The following is a 27,150-nucleotide window of genomic DNA, read 5'->3' as shown; positions in this document are numbered from 1 at the left end:
GATATAAGTTAATTATGTTTTCATAGCTACAAATTGCTTGCACCTTTATCAAGTATTATGCGGTAGATGCTAATTATGTAAATACAAAAAGTTTTTTCTCACTATGTCATGGGGTACGATTAGATGTGTGCATGGGCCGGGCTAGGCCCATAAAAAATTTTCTGCCCGTTTTCAAGGCCCGGGCCCGGCCCGGCCATAAATATGGGCCTAGAAATTTGTCTAAGCCCAGCTCGGGAAAAAAATGGTAGGCCCGAGCCCGGCCTGGCTCGGCCATATTAAAATTTTTTATTAAATAAAAAAATTTAAAATATAATAAATCAAATACATTTAAAAATATTAAAACAAATATTAAAACAAAAAACAAATAAAAAATGAGACTAAAATAATTCTTAAAATAATACATGAATTAAAAATATAATAAAAAGTAATTATATTAAAATTGAAAAATTGAAACATTGAAACAAATTAGAACTAAATTAAGAACCAATTTATATTAATAACAAAAATTTTACAATATCAAAATAACATTAAAAACAAGAAAAAGAGTAAAGTAAAAGTACTAAAGTTACTTAAAAATAAAAATAAAAATAATTTAATATTAAAATCGGGCCGGGCCGAGCCTGGGCCAAAAAATCTTACCCGAGGCCCGGCCTGTTTTCTAAACGGGCCTCGTTTTTTGTCCAAGCCCATTTTTCGGGCCTATATTTTTACCCAAACCCTCCTATTTTTCGGGCGGGCCTTTGGGCTGGGCCGGGCCGCCTGGCCCATGCACACCTCTAGGTACGATACCATTTGAAAGAATGGAATTATACACAAGCACCGGAGATGGCTTGCAAAATCTTTAATTTGAGGCATTCAAAACTTCGAAATGTGGCTAAAAGGATATTTGTTGTTTGTGAAAAAATATTTCTTATATTAACAACATCATCTTAATATAGTATAAAAAACAAGATTGGATCGTGCTAGCATGTTGCATACCTCATAAGATCATTTGTAGTTGGAACTAAGAGGATCCATACTTTGAAGAGTACATGAAAAGAGAGCATAATAATTTTAATGACACATATATGATTTAGATGATGATGATGATGATGAGTAATGGAGTATATGATAAATGTTAAAGAATGATAGCCCAATAATATGGAATGTCAAAGCAAGTAAAAAAAATTACATTCGATGCTTTTTTTTATTAGTAATTGTATTATCAATTACTTTCTTGGATCAACATATTACATATGATGATTTGATTTCAGTTTTTGTTACTCGTTTATAATTTTTTAATACTATTAACTATGTAACTGTGTACTTACAATTTGTACTACCAAACATGACATAAAGAATTACGATCTAATTATAATCTATTATCCAAACATGTCTAGAGAATTACAATGTAATTGCAATCTATTGTCTAAACATGTCTAGAGAATTACAATTCTTTGCAATTATAATAGAGTGTAATTACTACTTCTAATTACTCTTTGTTGTCCAAACATGCCCTAAAAAAACCATCTAAAATATATAAATTAGAAATAGTATATTTTTGAAAAATAATAAGGACGGGCTTGAGCAAAATTTTGGACGGGCGTTAAATGGGTTTTAGTTAAACATTTACAAATATGGACGGGCTTGAACAAAATTTTGGGCCCATATTTCGAGCTGCACCGAATTTAGACAAACATAAAATATATTAGTGCCATACGTAGATTCGTTACGAATATGATCCAACTCGGCCCACCATCGATATAATCGTAGAGTTTTTAGAATTTACATTATCGAATTAACACAATAATATTACACTTTAAAGTATAATAAAGAAAATTTAAAATAAAAGAAGTTTAAAATCTCAATTTTGAAATTCAAAATTTTTACACTACAATTTTGTTGATATTTCATTTATTTATTTATTTATTAGTATTATTAAAAAGATGGGTCAGGCTTCTTTTTAGGCTTAAATTGGGCCTGGATCAAAGAAACTAAACCCTAAATCAAAATGACCTATTATTTGGTTTTCTTTTAGTTTAAAATGGCCCATACTGTATCAATTAAACTAAAAACTTCAACTTTGGGCTTGATTCAACTTACCCAAGTCATCTTCCAACACATTAATCAGATTATTATAGAGTTAATTGCATCAAACATCCCTAAACTTCAAAACATTCTAATAAAATCTCTAAACTATCAATATTATATCAATCAGGTCCTTTTATTATTAAATTGTTATTTAACCATTAAACGATACGTCAAATCTTAGGTGATATAATTTAAAATGAAAATTTTAAAGAAAAATAAAACGTTCTTGCATAACTTTTAAATGTAAAAAAAAAATAGTTTTTTGATAAAAGCTTCCATAAAAGCTTCAAGAACCTTAAAATCGAGATCTAAATGACACCCTTTTTTACAAGTTCATTTTTCTTTAAAGTTTTCATCTTAAATTATGCCACATAAGATTTGATGTCTCATCTAATGGTTAAATAATAATTTTAACAATGAAAGGACCTTATTCATATAACCTCAATAGTTTAAAGATATAATTAGAATATTATAAAGTTAAGGGACCAATTTAAAATGAAGCCAATAGTTTAGAGATATTTAGTACAATTGTGAACTAGTTGCTGACATTTTGTTACCTTTGCAATGTATGGATTACATGTATTTATTTAGTGAGTTTTAATTTAGTTTTTTATATAAATAATAATAATAATTATTATTCTTATTAATGTGTATATAAATTAAAAAAATATAATTTTATTAAAAGAGGTTTCAATTTTGAATATGGTTGTTAAATATGATATATGCATTTTAAATAAAAATAATATAATAAATAATATTGATAATTTAGTTCGTTACATTCGCTTTCAATACATTAAAAATGAGATTTAAAATATTTAAACTGGAATATAATATGACTCTTCAATACTCGAATTCGTTAAAAATAAGTTGAATATTTATAAATATCTAAATCTGCATTACCCGATATCCACTCTAAATTTAACATGTGATACTAAATCAAACATAAAACTAAACCACTTATTGAAGCGAATAGTTTCCGGCACTACTGCGAAAAAACCAACTCAAAAACCTGTGTCCCATATTAGTATGATAATTGAAGGATTATATTCGCATATTAGTGTTATATAATACATCGAAAATGAATGTGAGACGTACCAATGTTAATATAGATCAATTTTGAGGGCACATAAACAAGTTGATATTTCACCTGTAACATCATTCCCGTAGCACTAATAGCATTACTAGTCTGTGTGAAAATACTTTATTCGTCATTAAATTCGACCCTTCCGAAAAATTAAAAATATATATATGTTTAATTTCTTAAAATATAATAAATTTATAAATTAATACATAATAAAAATATATTTTAATATTTCAATAATTTATAATTAAATTCCTATGGATTCGTATTATCATTATATATATGCTATTTTGTTTGTACTTTAGAGTTAATAATTTGAAGTATGACACTAATATTATTTAAAAAAAACATAACACCAAACACACAACTTATTTAATAAATATATCAAAATTTATATCATAGAATATTATCATTTTAAAATTTATAAAAAGTATAGATAAACCTTAAATATGATTTATGATTATTGTTTTGTTAGCCTACTTAAACTGTTTTTACAGATAAATGGTTTTTTACTAACAAACGTATCAAATTGGGCTTTTGTGCGAGAGGTCCCGAGTTCGATTCTCGGAACGCCCCTTCTTTTTTCTCACCAACTTTTACTTTGGTTAAAATATGCTATTAGTCCCTAAACTTCTATAAACTTGAGATTTAATCCCTATAAGAGCTAAATTTCAAATTTAGAAATAAATAAATAATCTTATGACATTTCTGCCAAAATTTGTTAAGTTATTATTTTTATCAATCATGATACAACAAATTTAACAGAAAAAACTTACAATTTTAATGATTCGACTAAGTGTTTAAAATAAATACAATTGAAAACCTTAATTTCGAATTTTTTAAGTATAGAGATTAAATCTCGAAATTAAACAAAGTACAAGGACTAAAAACATATTTTAACCTTTTTCATTTTTTCTTTGAGGGACAACAACAGGTTTCACTAAATATTTATTCACCATATCCACCCATCTCCTCTCCTTTCCTTTCACCTTATCCTCTCTCATTTTCTCTCAATCGAAACAGAGGAAGAAAAGAAAGCATTAGCAAGAAAAAATGGCTTCCTCAACACTCTCAACTCTTTCTCTCAGTTCCCCTTCTTATCCTTCACCCACTACTACTACAGCCCATTTTTTCAAAACCCCTTCTCTTCAATTCCCTCTCCGTTCCACCGCCACTACTACCCTCACCCACCGTACCACATTCCTCCGTCCTCTCAACGCCACCGCGGCACCCGAAAAAATCGAAAACCTCGGCACTGAAATCTCCAACTTAACCCTCGAAGAAGCCCGAACACTCGTCGACTACCTCCAGGACAAACTCGGTGTCTCCGCCGCTGCATTTGCCCCCGCGGCCGTAGCTGTCGCAGCACCAGATGCCGGTGGTGCCGGAACTCCAGTTGTTGAGGAAAAGACGGAGTTTGATGTGGTGATTGAGGAAGTTCCCAGCAATGCGAGGATAGCGGTGATTAAGGCTGTGAGGGGTCTAACTAGTTTGGCATTGAAAGAAGCTAAGGAATTGATTGAAGGGCTGCCTAAGAAATTTAAAGGAGGAGTTTCTAAAGAGGAAGCTGATGATGCCAAGAAACAGCTTGAAGAAGCTGGTGCTAAAGTTTCTATTGCTTAGATTTAACATTTTCTTTCATGGGTTCCTCGATTCTATTTGTTGAAATGCTCAACTGAATTTCCTCCTGTACGGATAATGATAATAGGACATTTTTGGGTGTCTAAAGTTTGAGCTTTTTTATTGGATAAGGTTACAAATTCCAGCTTGTTTTTCAAATTAGTACAATGCTCTATGAAACCTATCCATATAGAGATTAGATCTAGATATCAAGAACCTCAAATGGCATTTTCATCTTAAATCAGGACATAACAAAATATTGGATAAATTGGGGTTCTAACACTACTTGTTAGGGAGTTTGAAATTTGTTGCTACACGAATTCAAGCACTAAACTCAGAGATTTCACCCATACTCGAAATCAGAGTTCGATCGATATCTGAACTCGCTTGAGTGTGATGGTGTAGTGTGTGAGAGAGTTTGAGATTATATTTTATAAAAAAATCTTTTATGGATATGGGAAAGGTGCGTTACTAGCCATTTGCATATGTAAATCAACAAATCAACACAGGCTCTATGGTGTTGTATAAGCTTTCATAAAACATTACAAGGATTATACAATTTCATCAACTCAAAACTACCACTATAAAGACTAGATGATTTGATGATCATGTTAAGTTCAATGTATTGGATAAAGAAACTAATGCCTTATTTATACATCAATCATATCCACAGGGTAATTTTCCCAACACAAAAGCAATTCATTTGTCGTCCCCCGCAGATAAATGAATTAGTAACTCTACAGTTTCAAGTCTATTATCACAATGAGAAAAAATGCACAGACATACAGTCTCAAGTCTACCAAGACCGTGAAAAGACACATCCACAGGCTTAAAATTAAATTTATGTCATCAAAAGGGTAATATGGAGTTTCTTCACCTGTAAGACAACGAGAAAATCCACAGCCATTGAAACAATTTTAGTCATCAACAGGGTCCTGTGGAGTTTCACCTGGTCTGCGTTTGATGCTTACCACAGGGCACTCAGCATGCTTCACACAGAATTCACTCACAGTTCCAGCAATAACCCTGGACAAACAAATTTTCAAAAGTAAAAAATTAAGCACTTCCCTAAAAACCAAATTAAGTTCATTCTAGAGATTGAAATGAGAAGACAAGTGCTGAATATTGGAGGCATATGGGAGTAAAACCTACCGTTGGAAAGGACCAAGTCCTCTGCTCCCGACAACAAGGAGATCGGGCTGCATCCTCTTCGCTTCTCGACAGATAACTTCCTTTGGATCACCTTCCTTGATCCAAGCTTCACAAGCAACCTACAGTCAACAAAATTTCATTATATGGGAAAATGCATATTAAAATGCTAAGTTCACTTAAGAATGAATTGATTACCCCAATCTCATGACACCTTGTGACAAAATATTCCAGCAAATGAAGCCCTCTGGTTTGGTCCCTGTGCTTCATGGTCTTGAAATCCTCAGGAAAGGCATATATGCTGTCCATGTCCTCGAATCCTAATGGAAAAACATATTCAAAGAAGAAGCCATCACTTCAATCACCAGGCATTGGCCGATTTCATAGCACCCAAAAGCTTGAATGAAGCACATTACAATATCCGTCCCTAAAACCACTGTGTCCATGGGAGTTCATAGTTTCTGATCCAAAGCTTAAACGTTTAGAATGTATTTGGTTGGGTGGAAAAATGGAGGAATGGAAATAGAGAATGGAAAACTAGGAAGAACGTAAATTTTGAGTGTGCTTAGTAAGTAAGAAAAGTGAAAAGAAAGAAAATAAGAGAGATGATCATTTTTCATGCATAAAAACAAATCATTCCAAATTTGAATGATAAGAGAAGAGAAAATGATAAAGTGTATGTTCATTCAAAATTCTTACATTTTTCAAAATTTTTATTTTATTTTCTTTTCTTTCATTTCTCAACTCTAACATACAGTCAGTGGATCAGAAGAAATTTATTTTTTCTTTTAATTTTTCCTACCAAAAAAAATTATTTTACATATTTTTATTTTTCTACCCTTCAATTTTTCATCCATCCATTTCTTTTTCCACTCTACTAAGTAAAGCATTCAGCTATACATAAAACTTGTATCCAAAATGCTACAGTCCAATTCAAGTAAAAATTCAATATCAACATCAATCCTGATACTTTATAGATACAGCCAATTATAAAAGGATTCAAGTTTCAAGGGCAGGCTTTTAGCATCATTGAATAAACTATCACATTGCTAGTTTTCTATTTAGGTTAAATTATTATATTAGTCCCTGTACTTTACAAAAGTTGTGAATTTATAGTCCCTACACTTTTCAAATTTTAAAATTTCAGTCACCAAACGATAACTATTAAATTCATTAATTTATGTTTTACTATTTCCAAAATTTGATGGGACAAACATATTATAACGCACTAAAAATCCAATTAATTGATTAATGATTGTGATTTATGGCAAGACTAAAATTACAAAATTTGATAAAAATAGAAACCTAGAATGATCCAAGGGGAGAATATGAACTAAATCTATAATTGTATGCATAGTGCAGACTAGTAATTGAATTTAACTAATCTGATTTATCTGCTACTTGTACTAAAATTGACCAACTCAAAAAGTACAGGGACTAATAGCAGATTTTAACCTTCTATTTATCAGTAGCCAAACCGATTGAAGAAATGATAAATCAAACTTAACATCTTTCATAACATCATAAATTAGAAAATCAAAGCAGTTTCAACGAATTTCAATCATAAAAACAGCAATAGAATTCTCACACACACCCTACGAAACCCTAACACAACCACGCCCGTACAGAAAGCGCAGTCGTGTAAATTCAAAATTTTGTGAAGAAACTAGAAAAAGAGCGCAGAGAGAGAGAGAAAAAAGAGTAAGAACCGTCTTCATGAGGAGCTTGAACATGGAGGAAGAGAAGCTTGAAACCGGAAGTATTGGATCGAACGATCTTCTGAATAGTCCATTCGAAAGCTCCTCTGCTACTTATGGAAGCGTGAGGGTAACCTTTGATACTTGACTCGTTCACTGCTAACATTATCCGAGTTACGTTTGCCTCAGGCTCAGTTGTCTCCATCTTTACACGCCTCTACTCACTGAGTTTAATAACTTTTTTGTGGCTCTGTTTGTGTCTAAGCTTTTTCTTGGAACTCTCTAGTTTTTCGAGACTCAAATCAAAAAGAAAGCTCTGGGAGGGAGAGCTTAAAAGCGTGGAAGAGTGCGCCATTCACAAAAGGTATACGGTAAATATTAGTAAGAAGGAATTGCTATTGTGCGCTTTGGCAGTTATTATAAACCAGTGAGTTTTCACTGAAAATGGCGGGCCGTACTTTGTCTGCTTTTTTTGTCCCTTATTTTCCCTCAATGTTAGAAAAAATATTTAAAAAATAAAATAAAAAATGAAAAAATTATAAAAATTTTGATATTTATATTGTAAAATTATTGTTTTAGTACGAGAGATTAAATTTTTTTATTATAAATATACATTTTAATAAATTGCGTTAATTTTAATTTGATGTGATTTTAATATAAAAAATATATAAAAATTAATATGGAATAATATTTGAAGAGCTATCAATGTATGAGTATCATACACAATTAATAAATAGTAATATAAAATTTCATCATTAAATAGAACAAAAAAATTATACAGGACATGTCTCACTGGCTAGAAATTAAAATTTTATTTATTTATAAATCTTTTACAATTTTTACTTTTACTTTTATTTCATTTCCTCTATTAGTGTTAATTCAAAATTAGTGTTTTTTTAATGTAAAGTTACCAAAATACCCATTTTAGAAATTTTGATAGGTATGTTGAACAAACAACAAAAAGGTGATTGGAGCCCAAATTTAAACAAGATAAGAGATTTTTTTCCCCTTCTAAATGTTATTAAAAAGTGGGAATCTCAAAAAAAAAAAAGTCTTTTTATGTGTTTTATTTTTTGATGTTGCAACATCCAAATGTATATAATTAAAATCAATCAATATTAAATATAATAGATAAATAATTGGAATATACTTGAATCTATAATCAAATTAAATTTAGACTAAAATTTCAGAAAACATTATTTAAAAAAATTATGGAAATAGGTTAAATTTTTAAAAATTAATGGGAATGGGTGACACCAAAAAGAAATAAAGGTGCTACCATTTTAGTGTTGATGTTGCAAAAAGCGTTTTTAGTTGAAAGCGTTTTACTTATATTGGCCTATTCCTGTGAATTTTTAAATTTTTGACCTATTTCCATAATTTTTTTAAATAGTATTTTTTGGTATTTTAGTCATGGATTTAAATATGACTCACACATAATGAGATTTAAAAAAAATTGAAAAATTTTCTAAATTTAAAAAATAAAAAGATTAAAATTGACCAAATTCGAGTACATAATTAAATTTACAACTTGCAACAAATAGTAAAATTTGATTAAAATTTTATTATATATTATTTTTAAATGCACTCCTGTATTTTAAATATGTGATTTTCACATACATAAATTAACTAATTAACTATTTTTTAAAAGAAAAGTAAATATTTTTATAATTTAACATTATATTTTATTTTTTTAGAATTATATTTGTTTTTTTTTAAATAAAAACGACATTCCATTTTGAATTAGGTTAATTAATTGTTAACCCTAATTGAGCCCAACCTGTTGGGCTTTCGGGCTATAAATCCAGTAATTTTACATTTTCTCTTATTTCTATTGTTTCTCAAAGAAATATTTATAATATAACTGAGCTTCGCAACAGTGGTATATTTTTTTATTCATTTTTGGTATTTAAATTTCACAAATAAATTTATCTTAATCTCTAAATTTAGAAAATATACATTTTTTATGATGTGGCAGTATGAGATTGTATTATATCGTTACTTAAAAAAATATAAATTTATAAATTATAATGTAGTATAATTTTAAAGTGTCATATACGATAAGGTGAAGTCAGAAAATATTTTAGGGGAAATCGAAATTAAATTATAATTTTTACATAGTAAAAATATAATTTTACTATTATTATAGCTTATATCTTTATAAATTTTTAAAGAATTAAATTAAATTTTTAAAAATTTCAAAGTGTCCAAATAGAAAACCGAAACACCTACCAACTCTTGATTTTGTCCCTAATATACGATATTCTAATAATCGGACTAGTAATTTAATCGATTGAAGTGATATTCAATAATAATTAAATAAATATTTATAAATTTATGAATTTTTTAAAAAGTTACTCATTTTTATCATAATTTCTTTTTACTAATTTTAAAATGTTTCTAATTCAACCGATTTAACTCTTTTATATAAATCAATTCTGGATTCAACTAATTCTGAGTATAGCTAGTTGTGAACTTCAGTCTCTAATAATTATATCATCCCTAACAAATAAAAGGAAAAGAAAGAAGAAAAAGGCACGAAATACAGAAGACTACTTTATGGAGATGCACTTTGTAATGAAATAAGATTTCTTCTCAAATTCTCAAAGAGTTTCGAAAGAGGAAAAGAAAAAAAAAATATGGGTGGCTTAGAACAACGTTTTCCTGTTCCTTACAAGAATCTCTCTGTCGAAATCAAGGTAAAAAAGGGTTCTTCGTTCTTTCTCAGAATCTTATTGGCTTTTTTTGGGGGTTTAACGATTTTACCTATAATAGCATAACAAAGCATGAATTACCAAGGATTTTAAAGATTTTGATTACTGGGTTTAGTTTAAGATGGTTGTTTTATATTCTTACCGACAATTTCATGAACAATTGGTTATATTTCTTTATTATGATTTGAATTTTTCCCCATTTTTTTGTTTTATTATACTGCATTTTTAAAATTAATTTGAACAAAATATGATGAAGTATATGATTGATAGGAATTTGATTTGTTGGATTGGATTATATTCCTTTTGCTCTTGTAAAAAATCCAGGCTTTTATTATTGCTAATGAGCTTTGCATATTCAGAAGTGAATTTTGTTGCTCTGGATTTGGTTTCTGAATTCATTAATATGTTATTTGATTCCAAATTTCTTTGTAAATGTCTTGCCATTTATACTTTCTCAATTTCATACCTTTTGCTTGGTAGGGGAACAAAACCGATCTAGTCGTTTGCCGTTACGACGATCATTTTCTTGTGAGTACAAGCCTTTCCACTTCCCTTTTTCCGATCAAACTTTGGGTTTTGGTATTGCATTTATGCGTATTTGTGTGATGTCGAGGGTGGTATCGATAACTTGTAATATGCTAATGATTTCTCAGGTTATGGCTACCCAGATTGGAACTATGGGAACAATACTACATGCAAGGTTCGCCTTGTACTTTTTCTTTCGTTACAAAAGGGGAAGATCTGTGATTTTTTTTATTATTGAGTTTTTCTTTGAGTTATTCAAATTATTATGATGATAATCATAATCTGAAATGCATCTGAGACATGTATATTGTCGGTTGCCAGAAAGGAGCAAGGTTTTACGGTCCAGCCGACTTTCAATGTGTCCGTAATATTTGGCAAACGAGACGAGGTAAGCCAGATAGTTCTGTTGTATATATTATCTTGGTTGTTCATACCTGTCCTGAATCTTGAATGAATGCACGATTTGCAGCCAATGCTACTGGCAATTACCCGTCAGCTTATCGAACACATAAGGTATGTTTATTTTCTACAAAATCGACATTTTTTAGATTACGTAAATTAGGATTCTACTTTTAGTTTTGTCCATTGAATGTAATACAATAAACTTACAAGTCTGTTAATAGTTTGAACTCAGATATCTCTTTGCTTTATATCTTGGTTCGTATTTGCAGTTCCTCGGGGTCGTCTATGCCTTTAGTTCTCTCTCTCGGTCTCAAAGACCATAGCATGGTACCATTCTATAACACAAGTTTGTAATTCGCTTTGCGTCATATGTTATATGAATGTTTTGCATATCCATCAAAGTAGACAAAATAGTGAAATTTATACGATGCCCGGTTTTACGCAGGACACCTTGAAGGGCATTGTTTCGGCTGTGATTGAGAACCGTCTCTGGTAATGCATCAATGTTAAAGTTTCTCATCTTTTTGTGCTTGGGTCCTCGATTGTTTTCATTCTTCACGATTAAACTAAACCGGGCATCATATAACACAAGTTGGTCTCGAATCACAGGTGAATATTTCAGCTTGAAACCTTAAATGGGAAATGAACTTGATGTAATTTTGTTATTGGAATGGTTATGGACCCTAAAATTATCCTAGTTTTTGCTAACTTGGTAGACTAAGGCTGGATTGTTAAATATTGGCCGTACCTCCCTCAAGGATAATGATGTTTGAATTGGACCAGCTGGTCGGACCGGTCGGGATATCTTTCTAGAGAATGGTTTTGAACCAGTTAGATTGGGAAACGGATACCGACTGATTGAACCGGTGATTAAATCAGTTTGAACTGGGTTTTTAAATATTTTAATAATTTTATAATTGGGCCAATCAGATTGGTGAAGTGATTTTATAATTTTTAAAGTTTAAAATAATTTAATATGCATTTAAATATTTAATTGCATAATCTAAAATTTTACTTCTAATCATTTGAGTAAGCAATCTTGCAAATAACAGGTAACAGGTGACGTGATTATAATCTAAATGCATATATAAAAATCATAAAATATTTCACGTGGTGAATGAATGGGTTCATGTTCATTTTAGAAATACGTTGGGGTTCTAATAATCAATTTTCTTGTTAAAAATTGTGTAAACTACATTTAATTTCAGAAAGTTACAAAATGATCACTGAATTATTCGAAAGTTTTTATTTAAGTTACTGAGTTGTTAAAATCATTGTTGTATAGCATTTTTTATTCGCATTACCTATACTAATCGAAAGTTTTTATTTTTATTTTTGTTTTACAGTTTGGTTTTTCATAAAATAGCTTTTGAACTTCATAAATTTGTGAATTAAAAATCCAAATGGTATTCTTTTTCGATTTTTGACATTAACTGTTAGATCGACTTGGATTTAAAATGTATTTTTTTTACTTGTTGATGGGTATTGATTCATTATATAAATTGTGATTTGGAGCTTGTTAGTTAGACTTTAAAAGAAAAAGAAAAAAAAACTTAACATTTAAGTGACTAGTGACTTAAATTAATTTTTTCAAATATTTTAGTGACTTAAATGATTTATAGATTATTTTGTAATTTTTTAAAGTTGAGTGACTAAAACGTAAATTTATTAATAGTTTAATAACTTTAACTGTAGTTTACCAAAAGTCTTTTTAGTAGGGTAAAGACAATGAATCAATGCAACTTCTCTTAGTTGGTAAGGCATAGAAGGCTTTCCCAAGTAAAGAATAAACCTTGTGAATAATCTTTTTCACCAAAAATTGATTTTTATAGTAATATTAAATATTGTTACACAAAACATGTTAGCGAACAAAAAAATTAACTATAACTAAATACATATAAAATAAAATATAAACAGAATTATTTATATTTAATTTATTAAATATGAAAATCAAATAAAATCATAATAAAGAATTGAAATTTTACGAAACATTAAGGCCTGTGAAAGGCACGGTTTTCTTAAGACAAATTCGGCACATCACCCACGTTGTTGGAAGTGAACCCAAACCCTATCGGGTTTGGACCTACACCTTCTATGCATAAAATAATGTTACAAGCTTAATCATTCGATTATATTTTAAAAGAGTTCACATATATAAACACATCTCACACTTCGTATTTAACCAATGCGGGATCTAAGCATTTTATTTTTCCTCAACAATATTTCCAAGTAGCTTACTTTGAGCATCAATTTCTCATTCATTACTCAACCATTTTAAGCATATGATATACCGTTGTAAAGTTCTTATGGAGTAGAATATGAAACCAAAAAATTATGATTCAACTCTTCACATTTACCTATTGAGAATATGCCTCAAAGTTCCCATAAAATGCTATTTTTCCAACAAATATTCCTATAATTATTTTTTTAAAATTTATTGTTAAATATAAAATTGAGAAAAAAATTTGTTGACAAGTATTTTGGGTACACAATAAAATTGTATTTTTTGGGTACTTTTTTTTATTAAAAGCAATAATTGATAGTTTCTTTTAATATAATATTAAGGTAAAGGATAGGGTAACACAATTTGAACTCGTGATAATATTATCTTTATAATAATATTTTTCATCAAATGTAGTAATTTTTGGTACAATGATGTTGTTCGTGGGTAAATAAACACCTCGGCAATAAGTCATAATTTGAGATTCATCAAATGTGGTAATTGCTTATATAGTTTGTTAGTAAAATATTAAAATTTTAATTTTAATTATTATTTTTGGGAAATAGTTTCAATTAAATAAAAATATTATTGAAAAAATTAATTACTCCAAAACATATAATTGATTAATTAAGATGTATAATTCAAGATTAGGTAAAATAAATTTTACTTTTAAAGTTTGAGTTCAGTTTGAGATAAGAGGTTGAATTTAAGCTCGATAATACTAATTAAATGTAAATTAGTTTGATTAGATTGATAAGTTATTCAAATAAATATTAAGATATTTAAATTTGAATCATCTAATATCTCAAGTTTCTAGACTTGAAATGATAAAATTGGTTTTTTTTACAACCAAAATTGGGTTTCATTTATGAAAAATTATTTGATAAAATATTGTCATGTGTTGTTAGATAAGATTTTAAAAAATAAAAATGAATTAAAATAGATATTTATTTAATTTTATTTGTAGAGTTAAAAAATTCTACGAATAGTGTACAAAATAATAATCCTTTTGTTTATATTTAGGAAAATTATTTGATATATTGTCAGTGAAGTTTTTTAGACACCATAAACGGGTTAAATGTTTGACAAGTATATTATAAGGTATAGTAAAAAACATAAAAAAATAATTTAATTACATGAATAAATTTGACACTTATCACATTCTCAACCCGTTTGTGGAGTCTAAAAAACTCCACTGGCGATGTACCAAATGATTACCCTTATACTTAATTCAAAGTATAAAATATGTTTTAACTGTAACACCCCTAACCCGTATCCATCGCCAGAACCGGATTACAGAGCATTATCGGAGTTTATAGATCAAACAGATTCAAAACATGTCAAAACAATCATCTTAGGTGCTTAACCAATCTACCCTCATCGATACCACATTTATATCATCAAAACATATCATCAATGCATTATTCAAATAAAAATTATAAACATGTCAAAATCCATCAATTTGGCCTAGTTTATATCTACCTAAAACATTAACTTAAATTCACATGCACATACCAAGCTTTGATTCAATTTACCATACCATACTATGGTTTCAAACACAAACACATGTTTATATATATATATACCAAATCAATATTAAACTTATAACCTCATTTACAATCAATCCACAAAATAACTATTATTTAGACACCCTAGGTACATGCCGACACAAAAGGTAAACATCACCACATTTGAGTTCGGGTTCGTTGTTGGATGTTAAATCGACGATCAAAAAATTAAGTACCAAAACTGTGCACAAAAAACAAAATCGTACGCTGAGTAAAACTCAGTGATATTTCAATAATCCGAATATTTAAAAACAAGAGAATATAATATGCACAATTGAATTTTAACCACATATTAATGTCTAGGATCATGACTATCATATGCTATCAATAATGTCTCAATTCACACAATTGCTATATAAATAGTTATTCACATATCAAACCACATTTATTTGTACAATGACATTAGCCATTCAATACTCAGTTCATGAATACATCATTTCATACCATACTCAATTCTCATCACTTGCTATATAATATCTTTTCACAATCCACATTATTATCTATTCCATATCCAATTCATGAATACATAACTCATGTATCTCATTTTCAATTCACATACAATATCATCCAATATCAATCATAGTACCATTTTATTTAATTACGCTTATTAACACGATTTGGACTCAGATGGATACACAGATTCAACCAACACACCAATTTGGCACCCGGTGCTTCATCAGATAAATCCGAAATAATATCTACGCCCAGCGCTATCTCATCGGTTAAACCGAAGTAAATTGACACCCAATGCCTCATCAACTCGAGGTCGAAGAAATCCCTAAACTCTTCCTATCCTATAACATGCCATTTATATCCGACTTAGCCCGATACAGTTAATAGGGTATAATTTCACATTTCAAATAAAACCAATATTCAATACTAATTTTTCATATAATCACATATATACACATGAATTAAATTCAATCTATAATAATCAATATCCAACTTTCACATTAATACATATATTCATTTCAATTCAATAATCAATACATTCAATATGTATCTACTAATTCAATCCATTTCAATCAATTATCAAAATGTAATTAAAATATGAAAAAAAAAATGACGTTATAATTAACTTAATTTAACACTGTTAACCGTTAAACCCGAATTTTAAAATATGAAAAAAAAAACTAAATTTCTGACATAAAAATACAAAAATTAAATTTGAAAATTTTGAAAATTACATATACTTAGATTAATTGGATTTGGCATTGCAATGTGAAAGGCAATCAATCCATGTCAAAAGATGAAAAAGTTGCGTGTGTGTGGGTTTCATTTATAGAAAGAGTAGCGGAAGAAGAAACAACAACTACATCAAAGGAAAACATTAAACCATGTTATTTCTATTACAACTAAAATCCATGGTTCTAGTGGTGGAGTCAGGAAATTCTTTTTGATGGGTTGAAATTAAATTTATATTTTTACTATTGTAAAAATATAATTTTATTAATTTAATAGTTTATATCTTTATAATTTTTATAATTATTAATTGTAATTACATAAATTATTATAAAAAATTATCAATACAAAAAAAAATTATAAACAAGGAATAATAATTGAAATCAAATCATCATATGTAATATGTTAGTCTAAGAATGTGGTCGGTCATACGATTACTAATAACAATAATAAGAACAATATATATATATTATATGCAATTTTATCTAATTGTACTAGCATTTCATATTTGTCGGGTTATTCTCTTTTTAACTTTTAACATATACTCATTTTCATCATTTAAATTTGAATCTGTATAATTAAAGATTATCAAGATTTTTATTTTATGTATTCTTCAAAGTATGGATCATCACAGTTCTACATATGAATGAAGTTATGAAGTATACAATAAACTAGTACAATCCAACTTTTTTTAATCTATACTAAGGTGATGTTAGTATAAGAATATTTTTTAAAATAACAAATGTCATCGCACCCTTATTTTGAAACTTTAAATATCTCAAATTGAAAGTCCATGATCTCTCTCTCATGCCTATATCCGACACCATCCTCTAAAACAGGATATTGTACTTTTTAATTTTTTATAACGTTAAAAAAGTATTTTTATACAAGTTTAAATTATAAATAAATTTTCAAGTTAAATCATTTATGAGCGTTTGAAAAGTCATAGTGTAATTGGATTTTGATGTAAGTGCCCTCATAATTACTCCAATTCTTACATTTTCTCTAAGAATTGAAAAATGTAATTGAAGTGCTCCAATTACACACAATTCAGGGAATTATAATGGTTATCTAAATATGTCATTCTTGTGTAGTTACAAACAATTACTAAGTAGATTTCTAAGCACTACTTAAAATTTCTCGTATAATTTTTATATAAGATAATAAAGTTAGAAAAAAAAATAAAAAGTTACCATCAAACTCAATTGAATCTTATTTAAATTCACACCTGATATAACAAATATCCAAATCAAAATAATTACTTAATAATAATAAACTAAAATATATAAAACTATTTAATTATGTATTAAGAAAAATAAAACTATTTAATTTGTTATAAAATTAAGTGCCACTAAATATGTAAAATATAATAAATATTTAACATGAATTTGGACTAGATGAATATTGAACAAGGGGTGTTGATGAGTAGATTTGATCATGGGTCGGTCACTCATTCGAAAAGTGATGGGTTTAGATAAAAATTAGATAAAAAATGTGGATTAAACAGAAAAATAAGACCCGTTTTTTAAATGGGTCAGGTATCGGGTAAGATTTTTTTGTCCAGACCCAGCTCGGCTCGAATTTGTCTAAATTTTTTTCCCTGCTGCTATTTATTGTTGTTTTGCTATTAGATTGTTACTATTTTGTTGCTATTATTTGAATATTGTATAATTCTTATTTTATTATTAATTTTGCTACTATTTAGAGGCATTTACTTGCAAATTTACAACTATCTTAATGTTATTTATAATATATTTTCAATTTGTTGGGAAACATTTATTTTATTGTTTTTAGTGTATTTGATGTATTATATTTTTAAAATTTGTTTTTATATAAAAAAATTTAATACGGACAGACCAAGCTAGGGTTTAGCATTTTTTATCTGGGTTGAGCCTAAAATTTTACACCGACCCAATCCATGATCAAGTCTATTCATGAGTTGGGTCGGGCTTAGATATGATATTAATACATTTTATATTTGATCAAACCTGATCCAACTCGAAACATGAATCTAAAATTTTGCTCAAGTCCATTCATATTTGTAAATAGATAACGCAAGCCCATTTAGGCCTAAGCATATTGTTTTTTTTTTAAAAATAAAATGTAGTTATATTATTTTTAATATTTTTTATTTATTAAAAATTTATGTATAGTCACCTTAACATTTTTTAATGTGTACACTATAGTAATATTATACTACTATATATTTAATTTTTATGTATTATAAATTATATAATATAAAACATGATGAACTTACAAAAAATGAGCTAGGTCGAACTTAAATATTGAATGTTTAAATCCGAGTTCGACCCACATTTTAAATAGTTTAATTTTTATTCGACAAAATTTATTTTTTAAATTTAACATTTTTACTTAAAACCCTTTCAAATTTGAAATCAACATTTGGACTTAAACGATAACGTAATCCATGAGTAGATTTAACACTGAATTACCTGAATTTATTCTAAAGGGGTAAAAGAAGGTATGATTATTCTAAATAAATAGTGTTAAAAGATACGCAAATAAAATATTTCTATTTCTATATCAATGGAATGGAATATAATCATATAATTTATTTAAGTTTGGCATGAATTGTGTGTTGAAAAAAATAATAATAAAATTTTAAATACAAAATTAATTAATCCCTACTTTTTAGATTTTAAAATATAATAAAATAGTTAAAATATGATATAAGCCTTTATACTCTTTTTAAATTTAAAATTTAATTATTCTACTTTTATTTTTAAGAATTTAATCCTCTATTTTTTAGATTTTAAAATTCAAGTCTAGTTGTTAACACTAATAAATTTGTTATTATGACATTTTAAAATAAAAAAATACTCCCACAACAATCATGTAATTAAAAATAACATTGCAATGAACTTGAATTTAAGAAAACAATTTTAACAATGTTAACAAATTAACCTGAATTCTGAAATCTAAAAAATAAAGAGACTGAATTCTTAAAAATTAAAAGTATATAACTAAATTTCAAATTTAAGAAAAGTAGAGGGACTTATAACGTATTTTAACCAGAATAAATAAGTGAATATAAGTTGTCATGGTTAGTTATTGCTTATAAAAGCGGCAAAAGCTAACTACTCTCTCACATACACACTGATGCAAAGCTCTTCACTTTTTTATTTTTGCATATTGTTGTGGTTTTCACACTTCTTTAAAGTTTGCATCTTTCAGACAACAAGAAAGACATCTCTGCAACTTCAACTCAAAGTAAGCAACTTTTTCTTTTCATGAAAAACATGTTCATGCTATATTATATAACCATTTTATTTCTCTTTTTAGGACAGTTTCATTTGTTGAGTTTGTCTTAAAATTGTTTAAATTAAGTTTCTTTTCATGTTTTCTTATGATTTTAAACAATGAAAGTTGAGTTCTTTATTTTTTTAATGCTAGTTCATGTACTTTTGTTGTTGGAATTTTAGCTCAGGCGTTCAAAGCTTGTTCAAAGATAGGAAGTTTTTGGAGTTATTGGGTTTATTTTTGTTGAAAAATAGTGGTTAAAGTTGGAATCTTTAATGGGGATTGTAAAGGGAGAGTTGGGTGATTTTGTAATCTTATTGACAAATTAGAGAAACGCCATTTGCATTTTAAGCTCTGGGGAAATGGCTAGAGTAAGGAAAAGGAATATACATTTAAGCAAAAGCTGTTCCTTTTCGTGTTGTCGTCGACCGAGTCAACCGAGTTCGACTGATGAACATGACAGAATCGGTCAAAAAGGGTACTCAAGAGTGGTGTATTGTAAAGAACCTGATTGTGAAGAACAAATTCGTTTAAAGTATAGGGGAAATTATGTTTCCACTACTAAGTATACAGCAGCTAATTTTATCCCAAAGTCTTTGTTTGAGCAATTTAGGAGGGTTGCAAACATATATTTTCTTGTTGTTGCTTGTGTTTCGTTTAGTCCGTTGGCACCTTATTCTGCACCTAGCGTTCTTGTGCCGTTAATTGTGGTGATTGGAGCTACAATGGCTAAAGAAGGCATCGAAGATTATCGGCGAAGACAGCAGGTCATGCTTGCGCCCTTCTTTGGATTTCCACCATTTTTTTATTTATTGCTGTTAGCTTGTTTCCTTATACAAATGTTATAGCTTTGTATCGTCTTTATTGATACTAGGTTCCTTATTTGGTTCTTAATATATTTTTTTTCTTTTTCTGTCGGTTTATGTAACGTATCTGAAGTAGCTTTTCCTCGGTTTCAGGATGTAGAGGCAAACAATCGGACGGTTGAAGTTTATGACGGAAATAGTTCTTTCAACGAAACCAAATGGAAGAATCTCCGTGTCGGTGACATTGTTAAGGTGCATAAGGATGAATATTTTCCAGCTGATCTACTCTTACTTTCTTCGGAATATGAAGACGGTGTTTGTTATGTTGAGACGATGAACCTCGATGGAGAGACTAATACAAAGTCGAAGCATCCGTTAGAGGTAACATCCTTCATTCGTGATGTAGAGACTGTTAAGGGATTTAGAGCGGTGATTAAGTGTGAGGATCCAAATGAACATCTTTACTCATTCGTTGGAACATTGTACTACGAATGTCAACAATACGCACTTTCGCCACAACAAATCCTTTTGAGAGGTACTAAACTGAAAAATACTGATTATATCAATGGTGTGGTTATCTTCACTGGACATGATACGAAAGTAATGCAGAATGCTATGGACCCTCCTTCGAAGAGGACAAGGATAGAGAGAAGGATGGATAGAATAATTTATGTCCTTTTCAGTGCTTTGATTTTGGTATCATTCGTAGGGTCTCTACTTTTCGGAATTGAAACTAAAAAAGATGGTGGCGATTACGGAAGGTGGTATCTCCGACCGGATATCACGACTGTATTCTTTGACCCCAGGAGACCTTCAGTGGCTGCATTTTTGCATTTCTTGACAGGTCTGATGTTGTATGGGTATTTGATACCAATATCATTGTATGTTTCCATCGAGATTTGCAAGGTTTTACAAAGCATTTTCATTAACCAAGACCAGGCTATGTATGATGAGGAAACCAAGAGGTCAGCACATGCACGGACATCTAATTTGAACGAGGAACTTGGTCAGGTCTGCACTATACTCTCCGACAAAACCGGAACTTTGACATGTAACTCGATGGAGTTTGTGAAATGCTCAATTGCTGGCACTGCCTATGGTCGTGGCATGACTGAGGTTGAAATTGCATTGGCTAGGAAAAGAGGTGAGACATTGGATGAACAAAGGGATATTGATACAGTGGAATCTAGAGAACCTGTTAAGGGTTTCAACTTCCGAGATGGACGCATTATGAACCGGAAATGGGTGAACGAACCTAATCGAGATTACATAGAAAAGTTCTTTAGGGTCTTAGCACTTTGCCATACAGCCGTTCCCGAAGTACTAGACCCTGGTAAGATTTTTTACGAGGCTGAGTCACCAGATGAAGCAGCATTCGTCATTGCTGCACGAGAAGTCGGTTTTCAGTTTTTCAAAAGGAATCAAACCAGCATACAACTGCGTGAACTGGATCGTAGTAGTGGGGAAATAGTTGACAGGTAATCTTTTTGGAACCTTCGATTATATTCTTAGTCAAACCAGCCGTATGTTGCTTTTCAGTTTCTCCTACTTTTATATTTTTTTCCGGGATCTGCTATTTGAACTTTGGTTTACATTGCATATGAACGAATAAGTTTCTGCATTTCAGAGTATACGAGCTTCTTCATGTGTTGGAGTTCAGTAGTGCTCGTAGAAGGATGTCCGTAATAGTAAGGAACCCAGAAAGACAGTTATTGCTCCTTGCTAAGGGGGCAGACAGGTCAGAACTCGTAATCCATAAATCTGCATTCAGACATATTTGATATTGAACTGATTTATCACTATGTTATTCAGTGTGATATTTGAAAGGCTTTCAGAAGAAGGACGGATGTTCGAGGCGGAGACCAAAGAGCATATCGAAAGGTATTCTGAGGCAGGATTACGAACTTTGGCAGTCGCTTATCGTGAGCTTGATGATGATGAGTATAAAAGATGGGAACAAGAATATGTGAAGGCCAAAACTTCTGTAAGTGCCGATAGAGATGATTTGCTGGATGAGAAGGCTGACATGATTGAAAGGGATTTAATTCTTCTTGGTGCTACAGCTATTGAAGACAAACTACAAAAGGGGGTCAGTTACAGTAGTCTTCGTTTTCCTTGAAGTACTTCTGTCCGACAATTGTGTCCAATTCATATATGCAAATATGGACCAACTTTAAAAAAAACGAATATACTCATGTTATATATCCGTACAATAACACTGGGGTTCAAGTTACATGGTTGTAATCTATGTACGTAGATAAGATTTGTATGAACAGCTATATTCCTCTGTTATGTAGGTCCCAGACTGTATTGACAAGCTTGCACAGGCTGGGATCCATATATGGGTTTTGACTGGTGACAAGAAGGGAACTGCTATTAATATCGGGTATGCCAATGCCAGCAAGTTGGATTCAACTTTTCCGGTATTAATAATGCATATAAACATAAATGATATAGATGCTATATTTCTACAGGTATGCATGCAGTCTGCTAAGACATGGAATGAAAGAGATTTTGGTCATACTTGAAAAGCCCGGAATTGAGGCCATCGAAAGGGATAAGGAAGAATTCGCAAAGGTATAATTCACATTTGTCTTAAAGTGATGATGATGCAATCTTTCATGGGGAAAATCTGAATATATAATTTTTCTTAGGCTTATAAAATTGTAGAAAAGCAAATAGACGAAGGAATATCTCAAGTAACTGGCGAAAGCAACACCCAGTTTGGTTTGATTATTGATGGCAAGTCCTTGATTTTTGCTCTGGACAAGAACCTCATAATACGCTTTATGGAGCTAGCAATGAAATGTGCTACTGTTATATGCTGTCGATCTTCCCCAAAACAAAAAGCTATTGTAAGTGTGGTGTTCAGGATAATCAAGTAAACTATCAGAGTTTCATGAAGATTATCAAGCTTTGGCATGAAAATAATCTGATAGAAATTTAGAAGATATGCAGGTTACTAGATGGGTGAAATCCAAAACAGGTAGAACGACACTAGCAATTGGTGATGGTGCAAACGATGTTGGCATGATTCAAGAGGCTGATATTGGAGTTGGCATCACTGGTGTCGAAGGGATGCAGGTAAATATATATATATACATATTTCATTTTGGTAGGCTTTAGTATCCTGGTTTCGATGTCAATTTGTGGCCAATGCTTGATAATTCATCCATGTTATTTGAACAATTCAATGATATAACACGCCGTAACTGTCCGGATTTCTGATTTTATGTTTAATGACTACTGCAAATTGCAGGCTGCGATGTCAAGTGATTTTTCGATTGCACAATTTCATTTTCTGGAACGTTTATTATTAGTGCATGGCCATTGGTGTTACAGGCGAATAACAATGATGGTAAAAGCTAGTCGGTCCTGCTCTCATCTCTCTCTCTGAAACTAAACTGAGATAGTCTTATGATTTTTGTATCTCGAATCTAGAGAATGATATTGTTTGCTGTTCTGTTCCATGTTTCGGGGACTTATTAGGCAAACGTTTAAGAATACAAACTATGCGTGCATACACCTAAATTTATTTTTTCTTGTATACTGCAGATATGCTACTTTTTCTACAAGAACATCACTTTTGGATTTACTTTGTTTTGGTTCGAGGCCTACTCTTCTTTCTCTGCTCAGCCAGCTTATAATGATTGGTACATGTCAAGCTACAATGTCTTATTCACTTCACTTCCGGTAATCGCTCTTGGTGTTTTCGAACAGGATTTTTCAGCCCGACACTGCCTTAAGGTAAACGATTCTTTCTATTCTTTCATTATTCCTCGAATATAAATTTGTTACACATTGACAATTAGAAAGGAAGTTGGGGGCCTTAAAATGAAACCCTAACTCAATGTTAACGACGAGTTACACGTAACGACATAGTTGTGAAACAATGATAGTTTTCTTTATCAATCTGACCATTGCTCTTCTCAAAATTTAAACCCGGATTTTGATTTGAACTATGTTTTTCTGCTTCAGAAAAATTAAACCGTGTCAATCTGTTGGCTTAGAATTGTTCTATATCTCGCATCAATTTAGTACATTCGTAGGAATACATGGCATGTCAACCGAATACCATTATTTACTTTTCTTCTATCTATATGTAAATGTTATAGTCGGACCGACAATCATTTCATTTTTCTTTTGCAGTATCCTTCATTATACAAAGAGGGCATAGACAATGTCCTCTTCCGCTGGATCCACATACTCGGCTGGATGTTTAATGGAGTTCTTAGTTCCGTAATTATATTCTTCTTAACTACCAACTCAATAACTGGTCAAGCATTCCGCAAAGATGGTCAAGTTGCCGATTATTCGATTCTTGGGCTGACAATGTATACATGTGTTGTTTTGGCGGTAAATTGCCAAATGGCACTCTCCATCAATTACTTCACATGGATCCAGCACCTCTTCATATGGGGCAGCATTACCTTGTGGTTTAAATTCTTGTTGGTTTACGGTTCGATTCCACCGACATTATCTACAACGGCATACAAGGTTTTCATTGAAGCTTGCGCTCCAAGCATTCGATATTGGCTCACCATCATCCTCGTTGTTATTGCCACACTACTACCTTTGTTTTCCTATAGGGCTTTTCAGACTCGGTTTCAACCTATGGTGCATGATAGTATACAAACACGAAGGCCGTAAGGATTGAGCATGATATGGCTGAAACAAGATTGTCGGTAAGCATAGGTACCGACTTTGCCTTAACAGATTCAGATCAGAGTCTGAAGGTAAGGATTAGGGTTACTTTTTTCTCGGTGTTGGTTTTAAGTATAGGTCAATATGAGAGCATGAAGATCAGATGAAATGGAACCCCAACATTTGATTTATTGATCTCGCATATTTGTAATTATTATTATTCTTTCATAAGCTTAACTTTTAAGTGTTAAATGAAGGTGATGATGAATTCTTCAATTTTTTTCAACAATCAAAATGAAATGTAGTCCAATTATAGTAGATTTCATACAAGAACTTGAAATTTGCTAAGGAAAAGCTTATGTAGAACCTTCATGCAATTGTCTATAGGAAAGGGCATACAGATTTCAAATGCTAGTATCAACCTAAAAAAAATGAGATTCAGTATGTTAGGGTTCATTCTCCTCAACCATTGAAAACCAATATCCAACAAGTCAGAGTTTGAATCTTAGCATCCCTCAAGCCATTTCTTTATATTCTTAAGTAAGGATTTGAATCTCAACACCTACGTCTCCTTCTTTTATAACTTTAAGAAGTGATCGATATCTTGCACTTTCAAAATAAAATTAGCGGTGCGTAACTTTTAAAAATGATTTTTAAAAAATGTTTATTTTTTTTGAGAAAGTTAATATTTTTTAATCAGATGATTCTATATAAAATATTTTTTAAATTATTTTTATTTGTCCTTATAAAAACTCTATTAATCACGAGTTAGTAGTGTTCACTATCTTAGCCTAAAACTTACGAGCAAACCCTTTCGCTATTGAGAATCACTTGTGTCATCTCCTCAATGATGCGGTTTTTACGTTCCACAATTCCATTCTGTTGTGATGTCATGGCAGCAAAGAATTCATGTTTGATTCTTTCCTCGTTAAAAAAATTGACAATTTCAACGTTCTCAAACTCACGTCTATTATCACTTCAAAATTTTCTAATCATCCTAATGAGCTGACCTTTTTCATCCATAACTCTCCTGTATAGTTTTCTAAATTCTTCAAATGTGTCAAACTTTTCTCTAATAAACCTCATTCATGTGCATCTTGAGAAGCCATATACACACACCAGGAGATAGCGTTTTCCACTCATGTTCTCAATTTGCATAGGTCCAATGAGATTCATGTGTAGTAGCTGAAGAGGTGAACTGGTTTGGATACGCAAACTTTAGGAATGGTATCACTGAACTTTAGGATTCCCTCTCTGCATCATATCTAACTAATCTTTAAAGTCATTTGTAATGAATGTGACAAGTTTCTCATGCCACAACACCAAGCCAGAAACTTTAGCTTTGTTCCACACAATAGATTGAACTGTTTTGCTGCAGTTGTAAAAAGTGAGTGTGCCTTTCATTATCTTCTCACTAGACTTTGACGAAACCAAACACTTTTCTTTCATGAAATTGACAAGCATACCTTAATCACACAGTTGACTAATACTTATCTAGTTTTACTTTTTGTCCATCTACAAGAAAAACATTCTTCGAATTTGGCATTCCAGGAACACTAAGTGTACGTTTCTTTAAGGATATTAACATTTTTACTATTAGATTTAGTACACTAAGTGTAGTATTTTTGTCTATATATACATGTATTTTTCGAATAAATTGATTTAATAAAATATCCATTGATTACATTAATATTCTTTATATACTCTCCTTAAACGATTTTTGTATGCAAAGTAAAATGGAAGCAAATATTGACTTACTGATTATATAATATTTAGTTAATACTAAAGCAGTATTATGTGGTTGAATCGTAATACGGAAAGACAACTTGTATTAGTAGATAATCTAAGCATGTCCTTAATCTAATTGGAAATAAACAAATTGATTGAAAGATTAATGTCATCTATCAAGTCCAATTGGAGAGATGTTTTGTCTTGAGCATTGGAGCAGATCACTCCTAAAAGTTAAAATATCCTATGAGGGCAACACACTTATTACAAAGTCATTAGATGAGCATTCATTAAGTAGTTCTCGTAATTGTATGTAGTTAAAGAGCCTCAGTTACGATATTATAGTGGAATGACTTCGTGACTAAATAATTTTATAATTAATATATAAAAAGTTGGAACTTAATTATAAATTATTTGAGTTCTAATTATCTATGTCTAATCAGTTCCTCTGATAGCTCGTTAAACCCAGAAATGAATTGCAT

The 27,150-nt window shown here is 30.4% G+C and overlaps 4 protein-coding genes across 8 annotated transcripts; 3 read left to right on the top strand and 1 right to left on the bottom strand.

The window, feature by feature from the left end:
* Positions 1–4,204: 4,204 nt before the first annotated feature.
* On the top strand, positions 4,205–4,879 carry LOC121231869 (50S ribosomal protein L12, chloroplastic). Its single transcript, XM_041116828.1, has one exon. The coding sequence runs from the start codon at positions 4,205–4,207 to the stop codon at positions 4,772–4,774; it is 570 nt and encodes a 189-aa protein (XP_040972762.1). The 3' UTR covers positions 4,775–4,879.
* A 386-nt stretch (positions 4,880–5,265) lies between these two features.
* LOC121231870 (universal stress protein A-like protein) lies at positions 5,266–8,006 on the bottom strand. The gene is made up of 4 exons (XM_041116829.1): positions 7,630–8,006; positions 6,119–6,240; positions 5,924–6,042; positions 5,266–5,797 (listed from the first exon to the last, which is right to left on the bottom strand). Exons 1-4 carry the CDS (start codon positions 7,820–7,822, stop codon positions 5,689–5,691), a joined length of 543 nt encoding a protein of 180 aa, XP_040972763.1. The 5' UTR covers positions 7,823–8,006; the 3' UTR covers positions 5,266–5,688.
* A 2,063-nt stretch (positions 8,007–10,069) lies between these two features.
* LOC121231868 (proteasome assembly chaperone 3) lies at positions 10,070–12,184 on the top strand. Of its 2 annotated transcripts, XM_041116827.1 has the most exons (8): positions 10,070–10,316; positions 10,812–10,859; positions 10,985–11,031; positions 11,178–11,244; positions 11,326–11,369; positions 11,528–11,585; positions 11,704–11,750; positions 11,868–12,184. In XM_041116827.1, exons 1-8 carry the CDS (start codon positions 10,257–10,259, stop codon positions 11,869–11,871), a joined length of 375 nt encoding a protein of 124 aa, XP_040972761.1. In that variant the 5' UTR covers positions 10,070–10,256; the 3' UTR covers positions 11,872–12,184. The 2 variants fall into 2 exon arrangements, with proteins under 2 accessions (XP_040972761.1, XP_040972760.1); XM_041116826.1 differs by having other exon boundaries at positions 10,072–10,316; positions 11,704–12,184.
* A 7,138-nt stretch (positions 12,185–19,322) lies between these two features.
* Positions 19,323–25,216, top strand: LOC107942324 (probable phospholipid-transporting ATPase 8). 4 transcript variants are annotated; one of them, XM_041116823.1, is made up of 12 exons: positions 19,323–19,460; positions 19,673–20,257; positions 20,450–21,774; positions 21,924–22,034; positions 22,109–22,385; positions 22,594–22,682; positions 22,771–22,873; positions 22,951–23,151; positions 23,255–23,380; positions 23,556–23,654; positions 23,852–24,043; positions 24,446–25,216. In XM_041116823.1, exons 2-12 carry the CDS (start codon positions 19,853–19,855, stop codon positions 24,944–24,946), a joined length of 3,429 nt encoding a protein of 1,142 aa, XP_040972757.1. In that variant the 5' UTR covers positions 19,323–19,460; positions 19,673–19,852; the 3' UTR covers positions 24,947–25,216. The 4 variants fall into 4 exon arrangements, 3 of the variants coding, with proteins under 3 accessions (XP_040972757.1, XP_040972759.1, XP_040972758.1); XM_041116824.1 differs by having other exon boundaries at positions 19,345–19,460; positions 19,678–20,257; XM_041116825.1 differs by lacking the exon at positions 19,673–20,257 and having other exon boundaries at positions 19,329–19,460.
* Positions 25,217–27,150: the final 1,934 nt, after the last annotated feature.

The sequence above is a fragment of the Gossypium hirsutum genome, chromosome A07 (genome assembly GCF_007990345.1).
Source record: "Gossypium hirsutum isolate 1008001.06 chromosome A07, Gossypium_hirsutum_v2.1, whole genome shotgun sequence".
Taxonomy (NCBI): Eukaryota; Viridiplantae; Streptophyta; class Magnoliopsida; order Malvales; family Malvaceae; genus Gossypium; species Gossypium hirsutum.
The sequence above is the reverse complement of the archived record's forward strand: the minus strand, read 5'-3'. Positions and strand labels throughout refer to the sequence as shown.